At 42.3% G+C, this 25,000-nt stretch overlaps 1 protein-coding gene across 1 annotated transcript in view; it reads left to right on the top strand.

Moving 5' to 3' along the window:
- The window catches only part of ZEB2 (zinc finger E-box binding homeobox 2), a 110,813-nt gene that overhangs the window by 84,060 nt on the left and 1,753 nt on the right, over positions 1-25,000 (top strand). Inside the window, exons 3-9 of the mRNA XM_085067156.1 lie at positions 723-794; positions 7,065-7,253; positions 7,933-8,147; positions 10,661-10,769; positions 11,617-13,586; positions 15,561-15,741; positions 24,738-25,000. The exon at positions 24,738-25,000 is cut by the window's right edge and continues 1,753 nt beyond it. Of these exons, the coding sequence (XP_084923282.1) occupies positions 723-794; positions 7,065-7,253; positions 7,933-8,147; positions 10,661-10,769; positions 11,617-13,586; positions 15,561-15,741; positions 24,738-25,000 (2,999 nt within the window). The remainder of the gene's footprint in view (positions 1-722; positions 795-7,064; positions 7,254-7,932; positions 8,148-10,660; positions 10,770-11,616; positions 13,587-15,560; positions 15,742-24,737) is intronic.

The following is a 25,000-nucleotide window of genomic DNA, read 5'->3' as shown; positions in this document are numbered from 1 at the left end:
GATGGAGCCTCTTCTGAAAGCTATTTTTACTCACTCCAAACCCCCGAGTTCATGGAAAGCAAACTGATCCATAAGAATACATAGTAAATAATTCCACACGTATCATGCTCATTTGCATGTGAATTAACCCAATTTATGGCCATAAAGGCAGACTTTGTCAGTGCACAGAAGATGCAAACAAGTAGCAGGGGCAGAGGAGAGCTGCCCACAGTTGAAGATTTGTCACATTTCTGCACCACTCAATACTTGCTGTGCCTCAAACGAGGTTAAAATGACAGTGACAGCACAGATCTGTGTGGTGATAGATAGATAGAAAGGGAGATACAAGAAGTTCTTGCATCTTCCTTCTGCATTTGCATTTTCTTCCAGGTATAGATCTCACAGCATCTGTTAACTGATTATTTCTTTTAAATAAGTAGGAAAAAAAAAAGAACAAAAAAAAATCCCTTTTTCTCACCCGACTGCTTATTAGATTTGATATTGGGAAAAGCCCTTCGTTTACTCTGAACAAATAGTTCTGTTTTCCACCACTCGCTGTCATGTTTAAAGTAAATAACTTCTCGTCCCTCCAGCACTGCTGAACTCATTCACTTCCCAGAACAAAGCCATTGTGTGGAGGTCCACAACAGCCCTTTTTTCCTCCTTCCCTGAGCGGGATCTTCCCCAACTTTGTGTGCCATTCACTGTGCCAGTGCTAAAAGTGTGCTTGCTTTATTTCACAGAAGAAATGAAGGAAGATTATGACACTATGGGGCCTGAAGCCACAATTCAGACCACCGGAAACAATGGTACAGGTAAGGCTTTGCATGGTGTGAGCATCACTTTTCTCTGAGGTCACGTAGAACTAGCTGTGCATGGAGAGTGAGAGTGACAAAACAATCTATTTCTTGTTTTCAGTTAAAAAAATTGGGAATTATTGACATAATTCTCCTGGTTTTTAATTTTTCCCCCCAGCTTGATCACGAGAGTGCAGTGACCAAGTCATGCAGTGAAAAGTCCTTGCTGCCCCTTCTGTGTCCCACAACATTTTAGCCCCAGCTCCTTGTAGCTGCATCCTTGGGAGATAATAGTTCTCAGCAGCATGAGGAGATGTTTTCTCAGCCAGGGTGAACCTTGGATAGTTGAAAGTAGCTGGGCCAAGATACAGGAGCTGTTTAATGAGAGAGACTGTAGGAAGAGGTTGATAATGAGGATGGGGTGCTCCCTCCTTGGCAGCCCCAGATTTGGGTGGTGCACAGAGTGAGCTACTTCAGAGACTGAAAACATCTTTTCAGCAAGACACACATAAACCCCTTACATAGATACACAGACACACACACTTTAAATGCATATTTATGAGATTATAATGTTTCTGGCTAATCTTTTATTTTTTTTTTCCCACTTTTCACATCTCTTTCTTTCCCCTCTTCTTAGAAATCAATACATTTGGTAGCACAAGGAGTGTGACAGAGATATTTAGCAGGCATCACCTCTGAGCCATCTCTCTTTTTCCGTAGCAGAGCAAATTGGCAAAAGGTTTCTGTTGCTGTTTTCTAATCCAAATGAATTCAGGGGTTTACTATGTTCTTTCTAAAGGCCTCACTCCATCCTCAGCACAGCTGAATGCCATGCATCACCCAATGTTTCCTCTGCATTTTGTCACAATTTGAGACGTTGCAGATAGATTCACAGAGCTAAAAGGAAGAGTTTTCTAGTATAAGTACATTTCTATGCATTCCATTATGAAATTTCGTTCATAGGTAATATTCTCCACAAATATTACAGTAAAAGGTGGTACCAAAGTCTCACAAGGATTTTATTACTCACACTTTCCTAATGTTGGTAACACCCACATAAAACCCCAGTGCTCTTATTAAGCAACGCAAGAAATTTACTTTATCATTCTTGAGGGGGAAAATAATAGGAAAATAAAACCGTGTCACTGCTTTCTTCATCCATTAGATTTATTATGCATGAAAGGAGGGTGGCACCGAGGCACAGTTCATCATTACATATGTACTTAATGATGTTGCTGTGCAGAACTGGCTATATATATATCTCAAAAGCTTATTTTATTTCGAGGAGACGGTAATAAAGTGCCAAACTCTGCTAAGCACTTGGAGAAGCCGGACTTTAAAAGACGTCTGATTCAGAAATAAGACTTGATGGTTATCTGAATTACCATTACCAGAGCCTTTGAGGTCCCCTATCAGTCCGTGTGACTTCCTTTGCGCATATTTTCCTTCCCATAACAGGCCTTGACTCTTTCATGCTTGCAATGTGGTCTGCTTGAAGGGGAAGACTTCATGTCCTCTTAGTCCCTTCCCTTCCACTATCTGATGGTCTCATCTTCATTGCTGGCCTCACGAAACCTCTCTGGGGGCCAGGTGCCATCAAGCCCTGGCACAGCCCCTCTGCTAACCCTGAGTGGGGTCATTGGGGTGTCCTGCCCCTACTGAAATCAGTTTTCCAAGGAAAAAATAAGGGTTACTCCTTATTTATTTACACCCAGCTCGGTGCACTGCAAACTTGTGGCTCAAGGAGGGCTTTGCATTTAGGTGGTCTGCATTTAAAATGCAAGGGCTTCTCTGGATGTTGCTCCTGGCAATTTCTTCCCCAAATGTCCTGTGCAAGTCCTGGGCTCCTCTTTACTCCAGGTACAATGGGAGGCTTGGTCCAAAAACACAAGTTGCCTAGTGCTCTGCAAGGGTTTAATTCATATCTTTTGTCACTGAAGTGTTCAGAGCCTCTTTCAGCAGAGGTTGATGCCTCGGCAGGTTGGGTAGAACATGTTTCTTTAATTGCTGCAGTCTCTGTAGTCTCTTAAGAGCAATGTCAGATTATTTAGTCATATCAAATAATCTGATAAATTAAATGTCTTTGCCAATATTTTCATCTTGAGTGAAAGATGCCATGAGAACCTGTAGAATCCTTTATGGAGAGTGAAAGACTCCCTTTGTGCCCAATGAGGTGCCTCAACCATTATTTGATGAGGAAAAGGAATAAATCAGTCCCTGAGCCATTGGAGATCCTTTGTGGATAGTCTGGGAGATGTTCAACATTTTCTTCTTCAGCCTCACTGTAGCCTTTGGGACTGTCTTGAGTATTTGGCCTCAATTTTTCCCAGCAGGTTATAGGGGAATTTAACACTGATGTTCAGTAAAATAGCTGAGGTGAGGCTGAGACTCAACCCAATGAAAAACTTGGATCAGTGACTCCCTCTTCAGCAAAAGCCATTCAAAAGTGACTTCCTGGTCTCCTAAAGCCATTTAGGGCATCCTACAGATAAATATGGGCTCTTCCAGACAGGCCAGGGAGTTCTGTCTCATTCAATACAATGTGTGTCTCCTTCTTGGCCCCACATCTCACAGTGCTCCATGACCTGGACTCAACACAGAGACAGGAGAAACATTTTCCCTCACTCCCATGCACCCAACCACCAAGTTTCTGAAGGTGCATGCAATATCTGTGATGCATTTTAAGCATCAAATTCACTGCAGAATATCGTTAGCAGAGAAAGAGAACTGAAAGAAAAGGTCTCCATTATTAAATTATTCTGCTATTGTCAGAGTGGCCACTTCCTAGTGGTACTTGAAATAGAAATCTTGTTATCCATACATTAATCAGCTGCATTTTTATAATGAGCCGTGGAGGCTTCATAGTGAAAAAGCAAAAGTGACCATTAGGGTGAAAATTTAAGACTTTGGTCCTGCTAAATGAATTTGTAAATATTTCTGAGGATTTCTGCAATGGTGACTTGAAAATTATGTTTAGCAGAAGAGCTTTTTAAATGTGGATGAAGAAATTCTTGTGGTTTATTTTATTCTACCTTTTATGGTTATTGCAATTGGGATGCTTGCAGAGAATAGATTAGCAAAATCCCTGTAAACAAACAGAAAAAATTTCCTGGTTTCGATCGCTAACATCTGACAAACTTCAAGTAAAGATCTCTTAACATAATTTAAAGACGGGAAAGAAAAACTTTCGGGGGAGGAAAACAGAAGTAAAACTTGGCAGGTTGGAGGACAGGCCGTTTTCAGGCTGTAATCTGTGTGTACCAATGGGGGCCTCTCACTTCCTGGCTAATGAAGGCTGTGGTTTTATTAGCTTTGTTTGCGATTAAGGGCAGCTATCACCATCTCACAGGACGAGTTCCCACACAAAATAACTGGTCTCCCAAGCTCCTTGGACCTCTCTCCCACTTTATCTTGAAAGGTCTTAAATGCCTCCAAAGATAGCTTTCCTTAATGTGTTTTATTTTTATGTGACACAGCCACATCAGCTTTTGGAGCTGGAAATATTTGTGCTCTCCAGGCTCCAATAATTAATTTAAAAAAAGGCTTATTTGGTGAGGTCACCCACCATAGATTTTGCTGAAGTTCTTGCCTCACAGGAGGGGATGTGCAGTGTCATCCCACAAGGAGTCTGGGGGCATGGCTTTGTGCATGGAAAATAAATCAGGGCATGGAGGGGGGAAGCAAGTCTTCCATCCAGAAGTCAAGAGAGAAACCTAATGGTTGTCAGATGGGTCTTTTTAGTACCACTGGGTGAGGTTCCAGCCAGGTCTAAATCGTCAGTAAGGTGGCTAGTGAGAAGCCAGACCCACATGGTCACCCATCAGTGTTTGTGTTAATCTGCAGCATTGCAGCACGGGTTGTATTGTTCAGTGAAGGATCTATCAGCTTTTCCACTAAATCCCCTTGTTTTTAGGGGTTTATAATGTAGACATAAACATTTGCTTTAGCTCCTGGATTGCATGTACAGACATAGAAGCTAAATAATCCTGAGAATTAGTAAACCAAGGCTGGTAATATCATAGCAGTCCTCCACAGCCTGCTGGATCAGCTTCCAGATAGACTTAGGGGCAGGAAAGAAGAATTTGGGTCTGAGTTTGGAATGGAGGCTCCTAATATTAACTCAGGCCTTGCTTGGTGGTTTTAATCTTAATCCTACAAATAATGCCATTGCAAACTCCAAGTGCCCCTAGTTTACCTGGAGGAGAAAAGGGACATATGGAACCATTCCATGGAGCCATCCCATTTCTTCTCTCTGGAGAAAAACTCCCCCTCCTTGCTTCACAGGTAGAACTTATTGGCTCATGGCCTAGATTTGGCAAAAATAAACTTGTTTTCCTCGCATCTATTGCTAAGACAAGAGGAGTGAGGCTTGGGTAGTGTTAAGCCAGAGGGTGGATGATCTTGTAACACTTGGAAGATCTAGGCATAAAAGGGGAAGGAAAAGTTAGATTCACAGCTTAGAAAGTAAAGCCTCAGCTTTTTTCTGATAAAAACAAAAAGTCCTACGCCTACTCTGATGCTCTTAGGTGTACTCAGTAACCACCATTTTGTTATATTTCTCTCCCAGAACAAAATGGAGGTAAAGTAGTCTTTCTTCTTCTCCACACTCATACTCCCCTTCTCTAGAAGCTGCTTTATTTTGGGGTTGAAAGAGGAGAATTTTTTCTCATGCTAATAACAAATGGTAACAGGAGCTGCAAAAGGACCAAGAGGAACTCTGTGGTGACGTAGCTATTCCCTACAAAACCACTGCGATAGGAGCAGAAGTTTCCTTCCAAAACCAGGGTCCCATGCCCTGTGCCATTTGGTCACTGTCACTAAAATACTGCACAACGGTTGAGAAGCTGCTCAGCTGATATGAAAAATAGGGCATATTTGTCTCAGCCAGAGGATTTGATTTTATCGGCTAAAGGGATGAGGTTTACAGAGACGGATATCTCCTTTTATCGATGACGCCGAGATCAGCGCTTCAAATCAGGTGCTGCAGCCTCCCAGTTGTGCCCCAGTCAGAGGTCATGTCTCGTCTTCACTGCCGGCATCACCGCCTTGCATTTTCATAGGAAACTGAAGCAAAGCATTTACCTGTTTCTAAACACCAATGAGCTGGTTAGTCTCTCATTTCCAGTGGTTACAAACCATAACCCCCTTGATTTCCATGTGTTTACTCCATATTGCTCCCTGGCATCACTGCGAGCAGAATCGTGCTGTTTAGTATTTTACTTTTACATGGACTCCAGAATAGTTTATGGCCTTGTCTCATTTTCTTATTTCACCTAAGCAGAAATACATTAAAAATTTAATCAATCATAAGTTGTTATTTTCATTTATAGTCAGTTTAAAACAAATATCTTTAGTTTCCTGACACCAGCTGTGTCTTCCAGGACTTGTTAATAAAAAAAGAAAAACAATTTTAAGAAAGAAAATCATAATCTTCTTTTTCTTTTCAAGTATAACTATATTATTATTTGTCTATAACACCCCAGAGTTTTTAAGGTCTTTTCAGTGTGTGTTCATATATGGAGGAGAGAAGCACATTTTTAGTAACAGGATGCTTTGTGGCTGAGCGTGTATTATGTTTCATGGACATTGCATGGATAATAAATATTGGGTTTACATTTAAGGAAAAGAAGGAAAACTCTTGTACAGACTGCCAGAGTGGTTTTGGGCTTGGTGATCCTGTTATGGTCTAAACCATGTGGTTCTGTTGCAGAAATCATGAAGTAATAAGTTTTTAAAACAATCTGTTCTCCCATTATAAGTTAATTTTTAAGGGAGGTTAAAAAGGGGGGGGAAGATGTGAGCAATTTTCTTCCTGTGCCTGACAAGGAGCAGCCTGAGGCACGACCTGTCTCAGAAAAGTTTGGTCTTTTACTACCTGCAACCACCATCTCCCACGTGGAGACTGTCTCGGGGTCTGCAGGATCCAGGGGCAGCTGAGCTCAGTCCTGTAGGTTGAGTTGTGCTCCCGCCAAAAGCCCTGGGACCCCCAGGAGCCCCGTGAAGGTTGTTCAGGTTCCAGCAATGAAAGATTACCTGCATTACCCAAGCCTCATAAACTTCTCCTGCTGCCCCGTAGAGCCCGTGTTCTTGTTAATTTAACTGCCCGCCCTTACTTCCATGCACGCTGGTGGAAAGCCCACATTAATTTTATGGGGAGCAAAGATCCAGCTGCAGCTCCAGCCTCATAGCTCCAGTACATCTGCTCAACCTGTAGCATTGCTGATCAACCCGAGCTCTCCGGGAGGATGCACTCAACCACCCTTTCTTTTCCCCCTTCTCTCATTTTAGTGAAGAACGCAAATTGCACGTCGGACTTTGAGGAATATTTTGCCAAAAGGAAACTGGAGGAAGGAGATGGGCATGCAGTCAGCATAGCAGAGTACCTGCAGCGCAGCGACACAGCCATTATTTACCCTGAAGCCCCTGAGGAACTGTCTCGCCTTGGCACTCCAGAGGCCAATGGGCAAGAAGAAAATGGTGAGGCTGTAATTCATTTTTAGCCAGTATCCTGACCTCGTGCAGCTGTTGCAATTATAAATGCACTACATGCCTGGGTGTTTACCTTAAAAATTGAAGAACAGCTGCAGCGGCATGGAATTTCATGAGCAAAGACTGGGGCTGTAATTTCAGTGTATTGTGATTTTTTAGTCAGCACATTTGTATTATTTGGAGGGTGAACTGAAGAGCTGAGTTTAAACCGGAGAAAGGCTGCTGCTCTACTTGGGAACTTGGGAAGTTTTAATGGAGTTTTAACGCAACAAAAGACCGTGTAGCCCTGCCTATTGCTCTCCAGTGCCTTGATAAATAATTGGAGAAGAGTCAGTAGGAAGGATTCGGTCAATGGCATAAGTAACGTAACGAGCTGGGGCTGGAATGCAAATTGCCAATTGATCAGGGAAAGTATTTCTTAGTTTTCCAGCCAGCCAGGTCTGCGGGAGGAGTGATGCCCATAATTAATGTCCCGGCGGGGTCCAGTGCGGGCCCCGCGAGTCTGCCGTGGGCGTGCGCGGGTGCCGCTGCCTCCCGCCGCCCTCCCTCCCGGGCAGCAGATTGCGGCGATTCCTCTCATACCATCCCGGGCAATCAGCCCATGAGCTGCCATTGATTTGCTGACCTTTTGGCCTGCCTCTCTTTCCCCCCCCATCCCGGGGCACAGACCTGCCACCTGGAACTCCAGATGCCTTCGCCCAACTGCTGACCTGCCCCTACTGCGACCGGGGCTACAAGCGCCTGACGTCCCTCAAGGAGCACATCAAGTACCGCCACGAGAAGAACGAGGAGAACTTCTCGTGCCCTCTCTGTAACTACACGTTTGCCTACCGCACCCAGCTCGAGCGGCATATGGTGACACACAAGCCAGGGACAGATCAGGTGGGGGGCTGGTTTTAAGTGATTTCTTTCTGTAATAACCCCTTAGAGGAACGATATTGCTTTGATTGGCAATCATTATTAATTTTTCATGGCATTTTGAAGATGCAGATCTTTTAATGGTAATAGCTTTAATTGAGGTCTAAATGATTTTTTGATGGTCTCTTCTAATATGATTTAATAGTCTTATGTTCACGATCGAATGAGTGTGTTAATTTCTAATTTAAAAATTTTATTTGCACTTTAACTTGACTTTAGTTTCGTTTTTATGTTCCTCAAAAAGTGAATGAAACTGTAGCATTTTAATTATACATTATTAAACATCTCAGCAATTTTAATTCCATTTTTCACCTAGTTTTACTTTGCAGTGTTGCAAATAGGAGCTCCAAGACATACTAAAAGATCCGCTAATATTTTTTCATTACTTTTTGAGTAACCTTTTCAATCACATGAAATTATGCGTATTTTGTATAATCGTTTGTTAGACATAATTACACATTTTGAGAAGAACTCTTCCGACAGTACACATAGGCTATCATTTGTGATTGTGCCACTAGAATTGGGCATTGCTCTCATTTGTATAGCCCGGCAGCATATCTGCAATAAATCAAAGCCGTTTTTTCCTCGATGGGGTACGTGTAATATTATATCAGTGCCGCATTTAAGGAAATGCTGTGTATCTCAAACAGGTGACTGAGCTTCCCTAGTGCTCCTAGATGGGCTGGTGATAGACCTGTGCCACAAAATTCCTTACACACCAGCAGAAAAACTGCTCCTTGCTGGAGAATTACTTCTGAAAACCCATCTTAAAGAGGGTTGTAATGGAAACTCAAATGGCGTGGTTAAAAGTTGAATAAATAGATGTGTGCATTGTGTCAAATTATAAAGGCTTTATGCCATATTTATTTTTCTTTAAAACCTGAAAATCACGATCAGCTGGATTTCTCTTGGTAGGTTTTCCTCAGCATAAGGTAAATTCAGTTGGGCAAACACACATCTTCTTAATCACGCGATTTTTGCAATTAGCATTTTTAGGAGAACCGTATCTTTTGCTCGATCTTAAATCAATATAAATGACTCCATAGCGCTTTCTCCTATTCTTCCCTTCCCATGGCTTTTCCAGTAGACAAACACATTTTCCCATGTATATTTTTCCTAACCTGATCCACCGTAAGGCTCTTCCTTTTGCCTCGTATCATTAAAAACACCAGGGGAGGGAACAAAACCCGCCTGGATATTTATCCAACGTAACCGCCTGAAATTTCACATGCGAGAGCGCGCTGGTACTGGCGCATTATGAATGGTAGCTTTGGTGTTGAAAAGTCCCCTCATTTGCTCATGGCATTTACAATTAGTAAATTAAAATGATTGTATCATATTAACAGTGGCACAACTAAAGTTTATAGTAGTCCTCGGAGGGCGATGGGGGGAGACAAAACAGCTGTTGCTGTTTGTTTATGCAACTCAGCAACATATGAGCGCGGGTCCCTCAATGGCGCGCGGCGGGCTGGGCTCTGCTTGATCTTTGAAGGTTGCTGCTGTTTGAACAAACCTCCCTGTGTCCCATGTAACACCATCTGTCTCGCCAGGAATGTGGGAAGAGGCAGCACACCCTCGCAGTTGTCATACCGTTTCGGCGCTGCCTTTTTTTTTTTTTTTCCTCTTCTTTTTCTTCTTTTTTTTTTTTGCCCCCCCTTTTTTCCCCCCATCCCTGCTCCTGCAGAAGTCTTTTGTGTTGTGGCTGCCTGCAAAAGGCTGACCTCCTACCTTGAGCATCCAGAGTGGTTGGATACATGATTATCAAGATAATTATTTTTTAATTAATTTTTTTTTCTCTCCAAATTCAAAGTCATGAGGCTTTCCTTGCTTGTTGCAAAAAGGTCAGCTGCCTTTGATTATATCTTTACACCACTTTTAACTTTCAACTTTCCCTCGTCCCTTAGAAGAGCAGTGGGGGAAAACATGGCACGAAAGGTAGCTGAAGTCTTTCCTGCTGCTCTGTGATTTTAAAAAACATTTCCAGCAGCAGCTTATGCTGCAGACGCAGTCTCTCCTGCTTGATAATGAATTAAATCTTACACGAAATGCCACTAACGACAGTGTTTCTCTCTTTCCTCCACATGCAGTAAACAGAATTTTTAAACAAGCTGAGTCCCACATGTTCAGAATCTGCTAGGAATATTAAGAGCCACAAATCTTCTTATAAAACTGTTTCTCTCATCGTGAGATACCTTAAAGCAACACATTTCTGATGAGAGACTTAGGAAATAATTCTAAGGCAAATATCGAATGCTCATGTGAAAGTACTTTCTCATTTGTTTCGGTTTACTGCCAACATTTTGATTTTTATTGCAACACTGATGAGACAAATAAATGTACATGCAGACCTTTTGGTCCGCTTGACGAATCCAGAGCCACATTAATTTAATTTTTGTTTTTTAAGCTTGAAATTCATGGTTTCTCTTGCATAAAATTCATGTTGGTGTCTCTTTTTTTTCCCCTTCTTTTCCTCCCAGCACCAAATGCTGACCCAAGGAGCAGGCAATCGCAAGTTCAAATGCACTGAGTGTGGCAAGGCCTTCAAATATAAACACCATCTGAAGGAACACCTGCGAATTCACAGTGGTGAGTAGCGGAGGTGCTGGTGTGCTCATTTGCATTTTGTTTAATTAGCTGAGTTTTAAAGACTGCTTAAAATTTACACAGTTCTGCTTCTGGCTTCTTGGAGCTACTAAGGTATTTCATAAGTGATATCTGAGTCATCCTCATTTATCATGCTGTTAATACCACGGTCTCGCTGAAAGATTTGGAAATAGTAAAGCCTCCTGCAAATAATATAGATTGTTTGGCAGTTTGAGTTCAGAAGCGTTCATTCATTGCTGTGCAGCGGGAACCTGAAGAGTCCATTATATTTTCCAAAATAAAAAGTCCCCCCGAGTGAAATACAACTCATATTCTCAGATAACGAGTAACTGCCAAGCATCTCAGATTGAATGACTTGGGCGTTTTGGCTCTCCTGCTTGATGCAGAATTCAGCACACAAAATGTCACCAGGCTCTGCCCAGGCACAAACTGACGTGGAGGTTCTAACATCAGGACTCAGTTTCTCATACTGGTGCTCACATCCAGTGAAAATTCCATTTTTGGGGAGGAATAAAAAGAAAGGAGTCAAATCAAATTTGAACAGTCTTTGATTTGACTCCCTTCCCCACAGGGTACTTACCTGTGACTTGCCCTGGTCAGTCTGGAGCCAATCTCACACCCTGGAGACCCTGGGTTCAAACTGACCTCTAGACCTGTAGAAAGAAGAGGGTAAAGCAGCGGTGGTGTTTTGGCCACGTTCATAGAATTAATATTTCCCTCACTATTAATCACTGGATACACAAGACAGTCCGTTAGATATCAAATGCGATCGCTTGCAATTATAGCTGCAAGAATGATAATTAACATTTGGTTTTAATTATCATTTTAGGTGAAAAACCATATGAGTGTCCGAACTGCAAGAAACGTTTCTCCCATTCTGGCTCCTACAGTTCGCACATCAGCAGCAAGAAGTGTATTGGTCTAATCTCTGTAAATGGCAGAATGAGAAACAATATCAAGACGGGTTCTTCTCCTAACTCTGTATCTTCCTCTCCTACTAATTCAGCCATCACACAGCTGAGAAACAAGCTGGAGAATGGCAAACCACTTAGTATGTCTGAGCAAACAGGCCTACTGAAAATTAAAACAGAACCACTAGATTTCAATGAGTACAAGGTTCTTATGGCCTCACATGGGTTTAGTGCAACTAGTCCTTTTATGAATGGTGGACTTGGAGCAACCAGCCCCTTAGGAGTTCACGCGTCTGCTCAAAGTCCAATGCAGCACTTAGGTGTAGGGATGGAAGCACCGTTGCTCGGGTTTCCTGCAGTAGGCAGCAATTTAAGCGAGGTGCAGAAGGTCCTACAGATTGTGGACAACACGGTTTCCAGGCAGAAAATGGACTGCAAGGCTGAAGAGATCTCCAAGTTGAAGGTTTACCATATGAAGGATTCATGCTCTCAAGCTGAGGAACAAGGAGTTACCTCCCCCAATATTCCCCCCGTGGGTCTTCCAGTAGTAAGTCATAATGGTGCCACTAAAAGTATTATTGACTATACATTAGAGAAAGTCAATGAAGCCAAAGCTTGCCTCCAGAGCTTGACCACAGACTCGAGGAGGCAGCTCAATAACATTAAAAAAGAGAAGCTGCGAACCCTAATAGACCTGGTAACTGAAGACAAGATGATAGAGAACCACAATGTGTCCACTCCATTTTCATGCCAGTTCTGTAAAGAAAGCTTTCCTGGTCCCATTCCGTTGCATCAGCATGAGCGTTACCTGTGCAAAATGAACGAAGAAATCAAGGCAGTCCTTCAGCCTCACGAGAACATGGTTCCCAACAAACCTGGAGTGTTTGATAAGCAAACCCTCTTGCTGTCATCAGTACTTTCTGAGAAAGGAATGACTAGCCCCATCAACCCATACAAGGACCACATGTCTGTACTTAAAGCATATTATGCTATGAATATGGAACCCAACTCTGATGAACTACTGAAAATTTCCATTGCTGTTGGCCTTCCTCAGGAATTTGTGAAGGAATGGTTTGAACAAAGAAAAGTCTACCAGTATTCAAGTTCCAGGTCACCATCACTGGAAAGGGCCAGTGCCAAGGTGGCGCTGGCTGCCACCAACAACACTCCCACTAAAGACTCTTTGTCAGCCAGATCTCCAATAAAGCCTGTGGACTCTATAACTTCACCATCTATAGCTGAACTCCATAACAGTGTTACTAATTGTGATACTCCTCTCAGGCTAACAAAACCTCCTCATTTTACCAATATTAAGCCAGTTGATAAATTGGACCACTCTAGGAGCAATACTCCTTCTCCTTTAAATCTTTCTTCCACATCTTCTAAAAACTCCCACAGTAGTTCTTACACTCCAAACAGTTTCTCTTCTGAGGAGCTTCAGGCTGAGCCATTGGACTTGTCTTTACCAAAACAAATGAAGGAACCCAAAAGTATTATAGCCACAAAGAACAAAACAAAATCTAATAGTGTAAATTTAGAACACAACAGTGTTTCGTCATCATCTGAAAACTCAGATGAGCCACTGAACTTGACTTTTATCAAGAAGGAGTTTTCTAATTCAAATAATCTGGATAAAAGCACTAACCCAGTATTTGGTATGAACCCATTTAGTGCCAAACCTTTATACACAACACTTCCACCACAGAGCGCATTTCCCCCAGCCACTTTTATGCCACCAGTCCAGACCAGTATTCCTGGGCTGCGACCATACCCAGGACTAGATCAGATGAGCTTCCTACCACATATGGCCTATACCTACCCAACTGGAGCAGCTACTTTTGCCGATATGCAGCAAAGGAGAAAGTACCAGCGGAAACAAGGATTTCAGGTAAATTGTTTCAACTGTTTTTTCCTTCAGAAGGCTAGAATGTAGTATTTTGTGATATGTCTTCTCACAGAAGAAAAAGCCCAAAGCTATAATCAACATTTCCAACAAAATTAGCAGAGTTTGTTTAAGTCTGAGCTTGGAAAGATGTGGTAAGGTGGGAAAATAAACCGCAGTTACCTTTAGAGTACCTCTAGTTGGATTCAGAAGCAGTACCAATTAGTTTGAACAGGCGTAGGGACCTTTATTCTGTTAAGAGATCAGATGTTCCTCATTAGATTTGTATAATAACAACAATAATAATAATAATAATAATTAATAATAATAATAATATCCTGAAAAATCCTATCATAGAGGGAAAAAAAAGGGAAATTTTGTAGGGAAAGTACATTTCCCCATGGAGAAAAGGATCAGTGGGAGACCCCTTGGGAGTCACCAGCACGCATGGACACAAAGTTGTATCCCTCTGAGCAGCTTCATACAGCCTTGTAGACACTGTAATCCATTGAAAGCCTTCAGAGCTTCCTTCTCCATATTTTTGGGGGATTGTTCACCCACCATCCATGGGAAAGTTGTCCTTTCTTCTCACGAATGTCTGGGGATGATAAATGTTGACCCATAGCCCCTTCCTTTGGACCACCTACTGCTCTTCCCAGACTCCTAGTCCTCTAATCCTGCCAGTCATCTGGAACAGCTTTGAAAAAACCCCAGAGATTAAATGAAATTATTTGGAGAGGTAGCAGCCAGGGCCCTTAATCGCAGACAAAGTCTTTCCCTGGACATGTAATGTGGGTCAGCACTTCATGCCCGGGTAGAACCCTTAATCCTCCCCTCAGGTCATCCCAGAGCCAGTGCAGGTGTAGCAAAGGATTTTGTCCCTTGCATGCCTGCAGTGAAGAGCACAGAAGTCTTGTACTTTTATAGCCTTTTGCTGGGTATATTCAGATACAACGTACAGAGTTTAGTTAAATGAGATTAACTGATTATAGATTAATAATTTTTTCTTACATTTGCGCCTGTTCCCCCATGTCCTATTACGGTCTATTAGTAATTTTACTGACTAGTAAATGTTTTATAGTTTCAAATGTGAAAATCAGGTATAGTTTTACATTACAGACTGTAATCCCTCTTTGCACAATAGGAGCATAAATAGCACTGCACCTCCATAACAGCTGTTCCACTATTCCAATTTACAGTACATCTGCCCTCTTTGTAAATGTATTTAAGCCTATTTAATCTTCTCTAATATTAATTAGTGCAAACCTAGTCTAAGAAAACTGAACTGTGTGATAGCAAATGGAAATGTATGTTATCATGCAAGTTTGCACTCTCTTTGGATCAAGACAAAATAAATATCAAGAAATTTAATAATTTACTGATCCACATTCATTATTGCTTAATGCTGAAGGCTGTTTTAACATAGATAGAACATTGATAAAAAGTGTTATTAATATTCCCTATTTCAAATTACAAAATTAAATATAAAAATATAGCTTGAGGCCTTTAGTCGGGAGACATACATTTAAATGGATTGCATAATAATAACATTTGTACCTAAATATAAAATTCAATTAAAACCTTTCCACAGATACAGAATGTATCCAAGTTTTGGAGTTTTGAAAAGAATGATCCCCTAGCTGTTGCTTACATTTACCTCTGTAAAATATTACAATACCTTTTGCTGGCCATGGAGAGCCTCCCCTTTGCACTTTTTTCTTCTTGGAAATATTTAATGCTGATACAGTAAATACTGTTGGTTTGTGCAAACCATACTACTGCAAAGTGCTTAAAGACAGAAAGTTGGTTTGAGGCACAGAACGCTCCTCATTATTTTCATAGTTTCCATCAGCTGTAGTTTCATTATTCATATTCCTTAGCTAAGAGGGACCACCAAGGCATGATTTAACTTGCCTGGGATGGTTGGTGGGCAGGATTGGTGGTGGAAGTGGCTGTGGCTGACCAGTGGTTCCCTCACAGGGAGAATTGCTTGATGGAACCCCAGACTACATGTCCGGCCTCGACGACATGACGGACTCCGACTCCTGTCTGTCCCGAAAGAAGATCAAGAAGACAGAAAGTGGCATGTATGCATGTGACTTATGTGACAAGACATTCCAGAAGAGCAGTTCCCTGCTGCGACACAAATACGAGCACACAGGTAGGGCAGCCGCGCACACCGAGGGCAGGACTGAGGGTTGTTCTGTGTTCTTCACAGTCTTTCATGAGTGTGTTTGTGCAGGTGCTGAGGCTTTCACAAAATTCTTTTGCCCTGTTTTGACTTATTTTTTCAATTTTTCTTAATGGTTACTGCATGGCAAAGGACAGGTGGGTGCAATGGGGTGAATGTCGGTAGGTGCTGTGCGGGATTTCGTGCAGATTGCGATGGCACTTGTGGCAATCAGCATCTCCCAGGACAAGCCCTGTTGAAATGAGACAGGCCCTAGCACTCAGAAACAGCTGCAACGTGGTCAGCACGAAGTCTGGCACAGGAAGGAAGACTGACAGTGTATTTCTGGTTTCTTAGACACTATCTGACCCTGCTCAGTTTAATCCAATAGGAAAACTTCCACTGACGTTAGCAGCATGAGAGCTGGCTCTGGCTGAATTATCTGAAATTCAACAGCTCGGGGGGTTTCCTCTCACCGTGGTTTTGCACACCAGCAGCACAAGCAGGTTGCAGTTCACCTTTTCACTTCCCAGTTAATACCCAGGGAAGGTTCCTTTCTTCCCTGAGTAGGAAGTGATTTTTGTCTAGTTCAAGGAAGCTCGCCAAAGCTCACCATGAACTGTCAGCTTAAAAAGTACTTTGGTTTGAAAAAGACCTTCCGTCACACCTATGTTGGCCGTGGTTCCCCTTACAGACAGTGCTCCCTTCCCCACTGTCAGCCAGGACAGAGCTCTCTGAGGGCCACACATCGCCTCAGCATGTTTCAGTTAGGGGAAAACGGGACCGGAGCTTCCCAAATAATAGAGATATCAAGTTATGTTGGACAAAGGGAATGTGAATTATCATCTGAATTATTGTGCAGCAGGACATAAACCAAACTCCAACTTCCTAGATTTAGAAAAAGTTTACTCAGGAGGAAACTTTCCTTAACTTTGAAAGCTGAGTCCCGCTTCAGGAAATGAAGCAAGTCACATCATCCTTCAATCTCACCATGTGAGGGTAAAAACCTTATACCTCTCTATTAATACATCTTCCAGGCCCCACATAACCCTTTGGTATTTCACAGATGAAAAATTTACAATTCAGAAGTGGACTGTGCCTTTAAAACAAAACCCTTTACTTTGTTATTTTTCCTTCTTACACTTTTCTTCCAAAATTTAAGCTAATCCCACAAAGGAAAATACAAAAGGAAGTTAAAATACACGTGGGATTAGGAAAGAAAATTAAAAGCAACATTTTGGACTAGATCAGCCAGTTCATTGGTGGAATGTGCTTCCCACTACATTATTCAGATCAAATTGTTTATTCAGTAGAAGAAGCTTTGAAGGCTTTACGTCCCTGCACCTTTCCTCTCCTGAATGATTTTATTACAGCCATCTGCAAACATTATGGTTTACTACACTACTACTGTAAAGCTCTTATGTTAGAACTGGCCTTCATATATATCAGGATCTGGACATATGGTTGAATCCCATAAAGTTGGTAGTCCATAAGGTCGACAGACATATGGTTGAAAGGCTGAAAATTTGACAAGCTGAAATGTGTGCAATCACCTTGATTTGCAAAATAAACTGCATTCGTAATAGCAAAAATATGTTATGGTCTTGAAGTAGCATGGGAACCTACTGCCTAGAAAAATGCCACACAGCTGCAAGGCAGGAACTCTTCTCCTGCTTCTTTCCTCTGTCCCTTTTGGCTTCTCAACTTCACGTCCATCAATTTTATGGGACTCAGCCTTATGATCCAGAACATGCATAGGGTGTCAGATTTAGTACGCTAGAACTACAGCACATCATCAGGCTGGAGCCTGGCATTCAGGGACAGGAAGGATGGTCTTGTGGCAGAGGCACAGGCTTTCCCCTGCCTTGCCACAGACTTCCTCTGTGAATTACAGCAAATTGCTTCAGCTCTCTCTCACCTTCGCCCATCTTTGAAACTGGGGGAAATGATACCAGCCCGCCTCTCTGGGGTGTTGTAAATATTAATTCATGAAATGCTGGGATGGAGCTCGCTGGATAAAGTGGGAAGTACTATTATCAAGGATGTGTTTGCTTTTACGGAGCCTCAGTGCATCGCGGTGGTGTTTGAGTGGCTGGGAGCTCTGAAAAGCCCAAACACCTGATACTGCACTAGCACTCTGGTTAATGGCTCAGGTGCATCTTAAGTGAATTTCAAATTAATTTGATAGTTGCAGGCAGAGCTTGTAATTGCATTAATAACATAGGTGTGAAACTGCAATCCATGCTCAGTGGAAGGAATGGAATTGAAAGTAACACACTCTTTTGCCTTTGGGGTCATTGTAAGAGCAGGCCCAGGTTTTTCAACCAATTCTTTGAAACCTAAAAAGGGAAAAAACCTTTTTTCTGAGGGTGTTGCTGTTTTCTGAGCAGCTGATCATGACCTGTTGTAGCTTCATTAAAAACATAGTTTAGGAGGAATTGGAACACTTTCTGTCTTTCCTGGAGAAGCACAAATAATGGATGTTGTTTATACCAATCTCATTTTTTCTGTGTAAAAAGAATATATGTGTTTTATTAGGACTTTGAGACAATCAGATTTTTATTTGTCACCTGTTCTCAAGGTCCACATATCTATTGCAGCCAGTGATTGAACAAGGGTTTAAAGAATTTGATAGAGAAAGTATTTGAAACTAAAATACTTTCATTCAACTTTACCTTGACAGGTAAAATTACATGAGCTGCATTAATCATTATTTATTGTTAATAAAGTGTTGTAAAGGAAAAAACAGGAATGTTTTAGGTATAGCAGTGTAGCTAAATTTCCCTGCCAGGGCAAGAAGAAAGGGATTTGGCCAGTTATTTGTGTCAACCCAAGAACTTTTGGTAGGGCCTTGTGGCCGGCTGCAGGACAAAGAGCTCTGTGATCACCTCTGTACACCATGCCTGCCATAGCTGGAGCACAGTAGAAAAAGGGCCCCAGATTTCACAATTAGTTTTTAATTTGTGCAGTATTGGTGGTGTTCTGCAATAGCTTTCAGCTTCATGGGGAGAAGGAAAATTTATTGTGTTATTGCAATGAGTGAATTGCATTGATTCTGGCTCATCTGAAATTTAGTGTAGAGGCCACTGTTTGTTGCAGAACCAAATTCTGACAAGATAACTTTGGGATGCCATTGAATTTTGAGAGAAGTTATGTGTCCCTCTTAGAGTTCAAGCTTCACAAGGTCCTATTTCCTTAAAGCCAGGGGATGCAGTACTGTAATTAGGGTACAGAGCATTGCCGGTAGCTCAGGCATTCAGTGCTCACATGATTTTCCTGTGGAGTCTTATGGACTCATCCTAATTTGGTCAGGCTGAAATTAGTTGAGCCAATATGGGATGTGTCTAATCTCAGATTTTTCCAAGCTGCTTAGCACAAGGTTCAAGACACTTTCCTTACGGAAGGTGAAGAAGGTGGTTGCCTTCGTGGCGAAGCATCGCTGCTTTGGCGAGCAAAATAATCTTTGTGCTGCCCATAAGGAGGGAAAACAGGAGTGGGTGAGGGAGCAGGAGAGCAAACAGAATGGAGCATCTAGAAATAGACAAATATCCTGGCTCCTGGTCCAGTGATTGAGGAGTAAGGTGAAGGTTAGTGCTTGTTCTGCCCTCGTCAACGCCCGTGCCTGCCACACACCAGCTTTGTTGTAGCTTCACAAGGGAACCCTCAGCGTGCCTGCTCCGCAACAAAAGCTGGAAACAGTTTTTCAGAATCCTACCTAGAAATTTAAAATCCTTTCATTGTTGTTCTATATTACATCATATTCTATTTTATTACTTGTGTGGGCTGTTGAGGGCCTCATAGCTGTGCTAGGGCTTTCATCCTTTCCTTTTCCACTGTATATTTTATTAAGACCTCTTTTTTATTTTTGTAGCTTTCATGCTGATGCAAGCACTAGTTTTATTTCCAGATTGATTCTGTAAACTAAATATTGTTCTTGAGCCTGGTAGCAAATCAGCTCTCTCTGGCTAGTATTTTGAATTCCCAGCTTGGGAGTTTTCTTTATTTAGAGCTTGATTCATAAAAAATTTACATGCTATTTAAAGGTTATTTTTTCTTGCTTTACTCTGATACAAGTTTAGAATTCCCCATTTCACACTCAAATAAAGGAAAAAAAAAGGATATATTCTACGCTTGTGAAATTTTTTCTGCAGACAAGGTCTCCTATTGAAAATGGAACAGGTGCAGCTTGGGCAATTATATATAAATTGCATTTATCTTGCACCTTTGACCACTTTGCTATGCTCTGGCCACTAATCCATCTCCATTGGGACTACATCTAACATCCAACCCCCCGAGCAGCTTCAAAAGAACTGCCTTTTAAAAAAAATAAAAACAAACTGTCACAAAAATGTTTCCTTCTTTCCTCCAAAGAGTGGGATTTCTGTTTGGCCCCCTCCCATGGAAAAGAGACCCACTTGCCTTAGGCAAAGGATGGGTGATATTTAGTCTGGGACCAGTGACAGCTTGTGATCTGATGTCTTGTGACTTTTATACCACTGCAAATGGGAAATGCACAGCTTCTCAGTCAAAGACTTTTAGCCCAGGAAGATTGAGAGATACTTACTGTCAGAGATTTTTTTTTGTTGTTGTTTTGTTTTAACAGAAATGCCATTTTAGACACTTTGCAAACAGATTAGTTATAATTTCCCCTCTGTAGATTGAGCGTTGGCCCCCATGGGAACCTGTGTTTTGCAATGAAACAAAAACAATGTCCAAACATTTCCTCTAGATATTTAAGAGAGATTTATCATTGAGTTTCATTGCAAAATGTGGCATCTATGCCACTCATCCATCTGATGAAACACAAGTGTTTTGTGAGCTCTTCTGTGAGCTTCCTTGGGTCCATCTCTCCTAGATCCATCCCCCATGGATGACAAAGGGGGGATCTTGGATGAGATTGTGTAAAACCTGTGGGATGGGATGTTCAAATATGGTTCCTTTTAATTTATCTCTGTTCCAATGATGTTGTGAATGTTGTGGCATTGCACAACAGTGCTCTAGGACAAGGTGATGGCTTCAAAATGAACAAGAGTGGGTTTAGATATGAGGATTTTAGATACTAGGGAGATATTATAGATATTAAGAAGAAATTCTTCAGTGTGAGGGTGGTAAGGCCCTGGCCATGTTGGACAGGGCTTGGAGCAACTTGGGATAGTGGAAGGTGTCCCTGCCCATGGCAGGGGGTGGAATTGATGAGTTTTAAGGTCCCTTCCAACCCAAACCATTCTGGGATCCTGTGGCCACCTAAAGCTGTAGGTCTTCCTCACCCACCCACAACTGCAGACTTATCCCCATTCCCAGAGTAAAATACCTTAGTGCAGCTTTATTTTATGACCTACTAACACATTGTAGGGATTAAACACTCCTTTTTAAAGGCTGAAATACTGGGTTTTGCACATGAGGGGAAGAAAATAATTCTTCTGCAAATTTTCAGAAACCCGATACATTTAAAAACATATTTCAATTAGTGTTGTAACAGCTGCACGCTGAGCACTGCTAAGGTATGTTGTGTGGTGTCTGAACAAAGAACTTTGCCCAAGCTGTCAGGTTCCCTCAGATCAAAACTGAGGCCTTGATATGGATGTGGTAGACTAAATAGTTCTAGCATTGCCTTTTTAGTACTAACATAGATTAATATGGAAACACAAAGTATTTTAATCTACTCATTTCTAAACCAATTTCTAAAATATGGATGATTTGCTGCCAGGCTACCTCTGAGTATGGCATGAATGCCACAGGCAAGGGACGAGAAAAGCAGACAAAGACTGAGAGATGAGCACATCACCCAGCTTTTGGAAGGGTGGGATGAGAAGCAATAGAGGTGGTTGACTTCTCTTTGAGGAGAGGAAAAGTTCTGGGAACTGGATGTAGCACAACTGTGGGGTGAGAATCATAGATAGAATGGTTTGGGTCAGAAGGGATCAGTAAAAAGTGATCTCATCCTCCTGCCTTGCAATGGGAAGGGACATCTTCAACTGGACCAGGTTGCTCAGGGCCCCATCAAATCTGACCTCAAATGCTTCCAGGAATGGGACAGAGAAAGATGTAGTGGGCATTAGATGTAGTATGCATCAAAAAAAAAGAGGGAATTTGAAGTAATGGAGAAGAGATGGTGGAGAAGTGGAACAAGACAAGGGTTGGGCTTGTTGATGTTAGGGAAAAGTAAGTCAGAGGGAGGGACTGAGACAATGTGGGCAGTTCAGTGAGGAGGACACTAAAAACGTGCCAAGGAAAAGCAGAAAGTCTGCGAGAAACAAAAAAAAACCCCAAATTAGCGATTATGGAGGTATTAGGAGACATGAATGTGTTGCTCTGAGGGTCCTCAGTAGGACAACTGGGTCAAGGCAGAGCTTCATCATGCCATTGGGTGTTGGTAGCTCTGGGAAAGCTCCCACCTCACTCATGAGGGTTTTCCACTGGCAGTGCTGGGGTTTGAGAGCGCTTAGGCCGAGTGCTTTGGGATTTTAAGCTAATTTGAGTAAGTGACTTGATCGTGCTTAAATCTCCTGAGCTAAGACTCTGGGATTTCCCCTTTGTGGCTAAACTTGTGCCCTGAATCACAGGTAGCTGACTCCAGCTCTGGATTTGGTGCACCCCTAGGTCAGGGCTGGAGGTTCAAAGCCAAAACACATTTATAGCTCAAAGCCCAGAGCTTTTCTTCTAGCTTGACTTTTAACCAACAGGTTAAATTGGCAGAAATGCAGAATTAGGAAGCAGCTCACACAAGTAATACTGCTAGAATTCAGTATATCAAGTTTGAGTTTTCAATTTTAGTATAAAGAGAAATAAAGGAAAAAAGAAACCTTGTATGTGTGCAAGCTTAGGTAGCTCTTTTACAAAGAAATGCAGTCTGAGCCCTAATTTCCAGGCATCTACTATTTTCCCTGTCACTTGGGTTACTTTAGCTGTGGTTTCTCCTGTATTTTCCTTGCTGCCAGATCTCTCCTTCATTTCATAACACAATTTTGGCTTCCTCGAGGATTCGTTAATCACACCTTATTAAATGTGAACTTTCACAGTGGGACTTGAAGGTAGCTGTGACTGGATTGAAAAAGAAAATTAGCATAGTTCTTGGTATTCATTCTTAACAACTTTGCTATGAAAGTGGAGTTTTTTCAATGCTTGACTTTCCATGCTCTCTCGCCCTGGGAAAAAAAAAAAAAGCAGATCAGGTTCATAAGGGAGCAGCTTGAGTTTTCCTGGAAGTTGAGATCCTTCAGTGGTCTGAAAGAATTTATATTTTTTCCTGCTGGATTTCCTTCCATGCTGGTGCTTCCTAGCCCTTTGCTCTTGGCTGGCACTCCACCATACTCATCCTATCCGTGCTCTTGCTTCTTTAAAATTAAAGAAACGCCACACTTTCACAACTGACAGGATGGGAGGGCTCTGGTGTGAAGTTTATTTCTGTTCTGGTCACATGCTGCATGAGCTAAGTATGATAAATACGCCCGAGGAATCAGGCCAGTTCACTAATAAGTTCCTAATGATCTGCTCTAGCAATAGGACATGCAAAGCAGGGATCCACATTTCAGGCACCAAATACCAGGATTTTAATATCCATGAAAAATAGCATGAAATATAAAATAATGACCAATTGGCATGGCATCTGACTGCATGGTTGCACCACTCAACTGAATGACACTTAGATTATAATTTGACATTTCTAAAATTTAAAAAAAAAAAAATCTGGCTGAAGGTACTAATGTTTGATTTTATTTTTCGCCTTCTGCAATCTAAGTTTGGTGATCGGTCTTCACTAATTCCAATCTTTGCACCATATGTTATGTCTGGATATCTCACGGTTGCATCATGCTTTGCTGAGTTTTGTCGTGTGGCATCATGCTGACAAGTATTTTTTGTCAGCTCTATTTTGGAATTAAGCTTTCAGTATGGCAGTTCTGGAAGGTGTTGAAGGCATTCCTGTGCTATTTGTGGCCTGGGATCAACCAGATGTGTTTAGGCTTGGCACTGGTTTTGAGTTTCAAACATTGGTTCGAAACTGTCTGAAATGCCAAAGGAAATACTGTTTTCTGCAGCTTAACACCACTTTAGCACTCAGCGAGTGGCTGACAACATTTTATTTAGAAACCCCTTATGCTTCTGTGGCAGATGTATGTATTTGTATTTGCTCACGTGGTGGGGGAAAAACGTCTTTGGGTCCTGGAGGGCTTCCTCCTGCCAGCGAGGGTTGGTGCAGAGGACCCCAGGGTGGGTTGGGGTGTGTCCAGCTCAGGTCCTCCTGCCAGCAGCCAAACCCTCCTGGACTCAGCGAGTTCCAACTCCCTCTTGCTGTCACCAGACCAGTCAGGAGCATCCCAAGGGAATCCGTGTTGGCTCACCTTGGGGTGCTGCAGGTGGGGAAGGGTTGGCCAGCGGTTGGCTTGCGGCTGCGTGGCACCACTGGTGAAGGCACAGAGATAAGATGTTGGCTTCCTGCTATTCATCAGCAGCATAACAAAGAAAACTTCAAGAAACAAAGGTTTTCTCTACAGGCTAATCTCTTCAGCGAGGCGGGAAAAGAACTACGGCGTGTATGTGATGCTGTCAGCAGAATTATTTATAAATAGGGATATTTTTCGAACATTTTCATGGGTGTCAGCTGCTCGCTAGAGCTGCCAGTTTTCCATTGATGCTCTCTGAGTCATTTTCTTTATTATCCTGAGCTGCTTGAGTAAAATTACTACAATCAACACCATGCAAACCCTAAGTTGTAGCATAAATGTGGGTTTGTTTGTTTTTTTTTTTTTAATTTACTTTTTTTGTTTTGCTTCTGCAGTGGAAGAAGAAAGTGGGGTGGTTTGGTGGGAAGAAGAAAGTGGGGTGGTTGGGTGGGAAGAAGAAAGTGGGGTGGTTGGGTGGGAAGAAGAAAGTGGGGTTGTTCAAGCATTGTGTTGCTTGAGTATTAAAGAGTGAAAGCGGAACGAGGGGTGGACAAGCCTCCCATCCATGCTGCTGTAACCCACATATCCTCTTGTCCTTCCCCGCAGGAAAAAGACCACACCAGTGTCAGATTTGCAAGAAAGCATTCAAACACAAGCATCACCTGATCGAGCACTCACGCTTGCACTCCGGGGAGAAGCCCTACCAGTGCGACAAGTGCGGAAAGCGCTTCTCGCACTCGGGGTCCTACTCACAGCACATGAATCACAGGTATTCCTACTGTAAGAGAGAGGCAGAGGAGAGGGAAGCAGCTGAGAGGGAAGCCCGTGAGAAGGGTCACTTAGAGCCCACCGAGCTACTGATGAACCGG

Source organism: Lichenostomus cassidix, chromosome 7 (genome assembly GCF_008360975.1).
Source record: "Lichenostomus cassidix isolate B80296 chromosome 7, HeHo_3.0, whole genome shotgun sequence".
In the NCBI taxonomy this organism is placed as follows: domain Eukaryota; kingdom Metazoa; phylum Chordata; class Aves; order Passeriformes; family Meliphagidae; genus Lichenostomus; species Lichenostomus cassidix.
The sequence above is the reverse complement of the archived record's forward strand: the minus strand, read 5'-3'. Positions and strand labels throughout refer to the sequence as shown.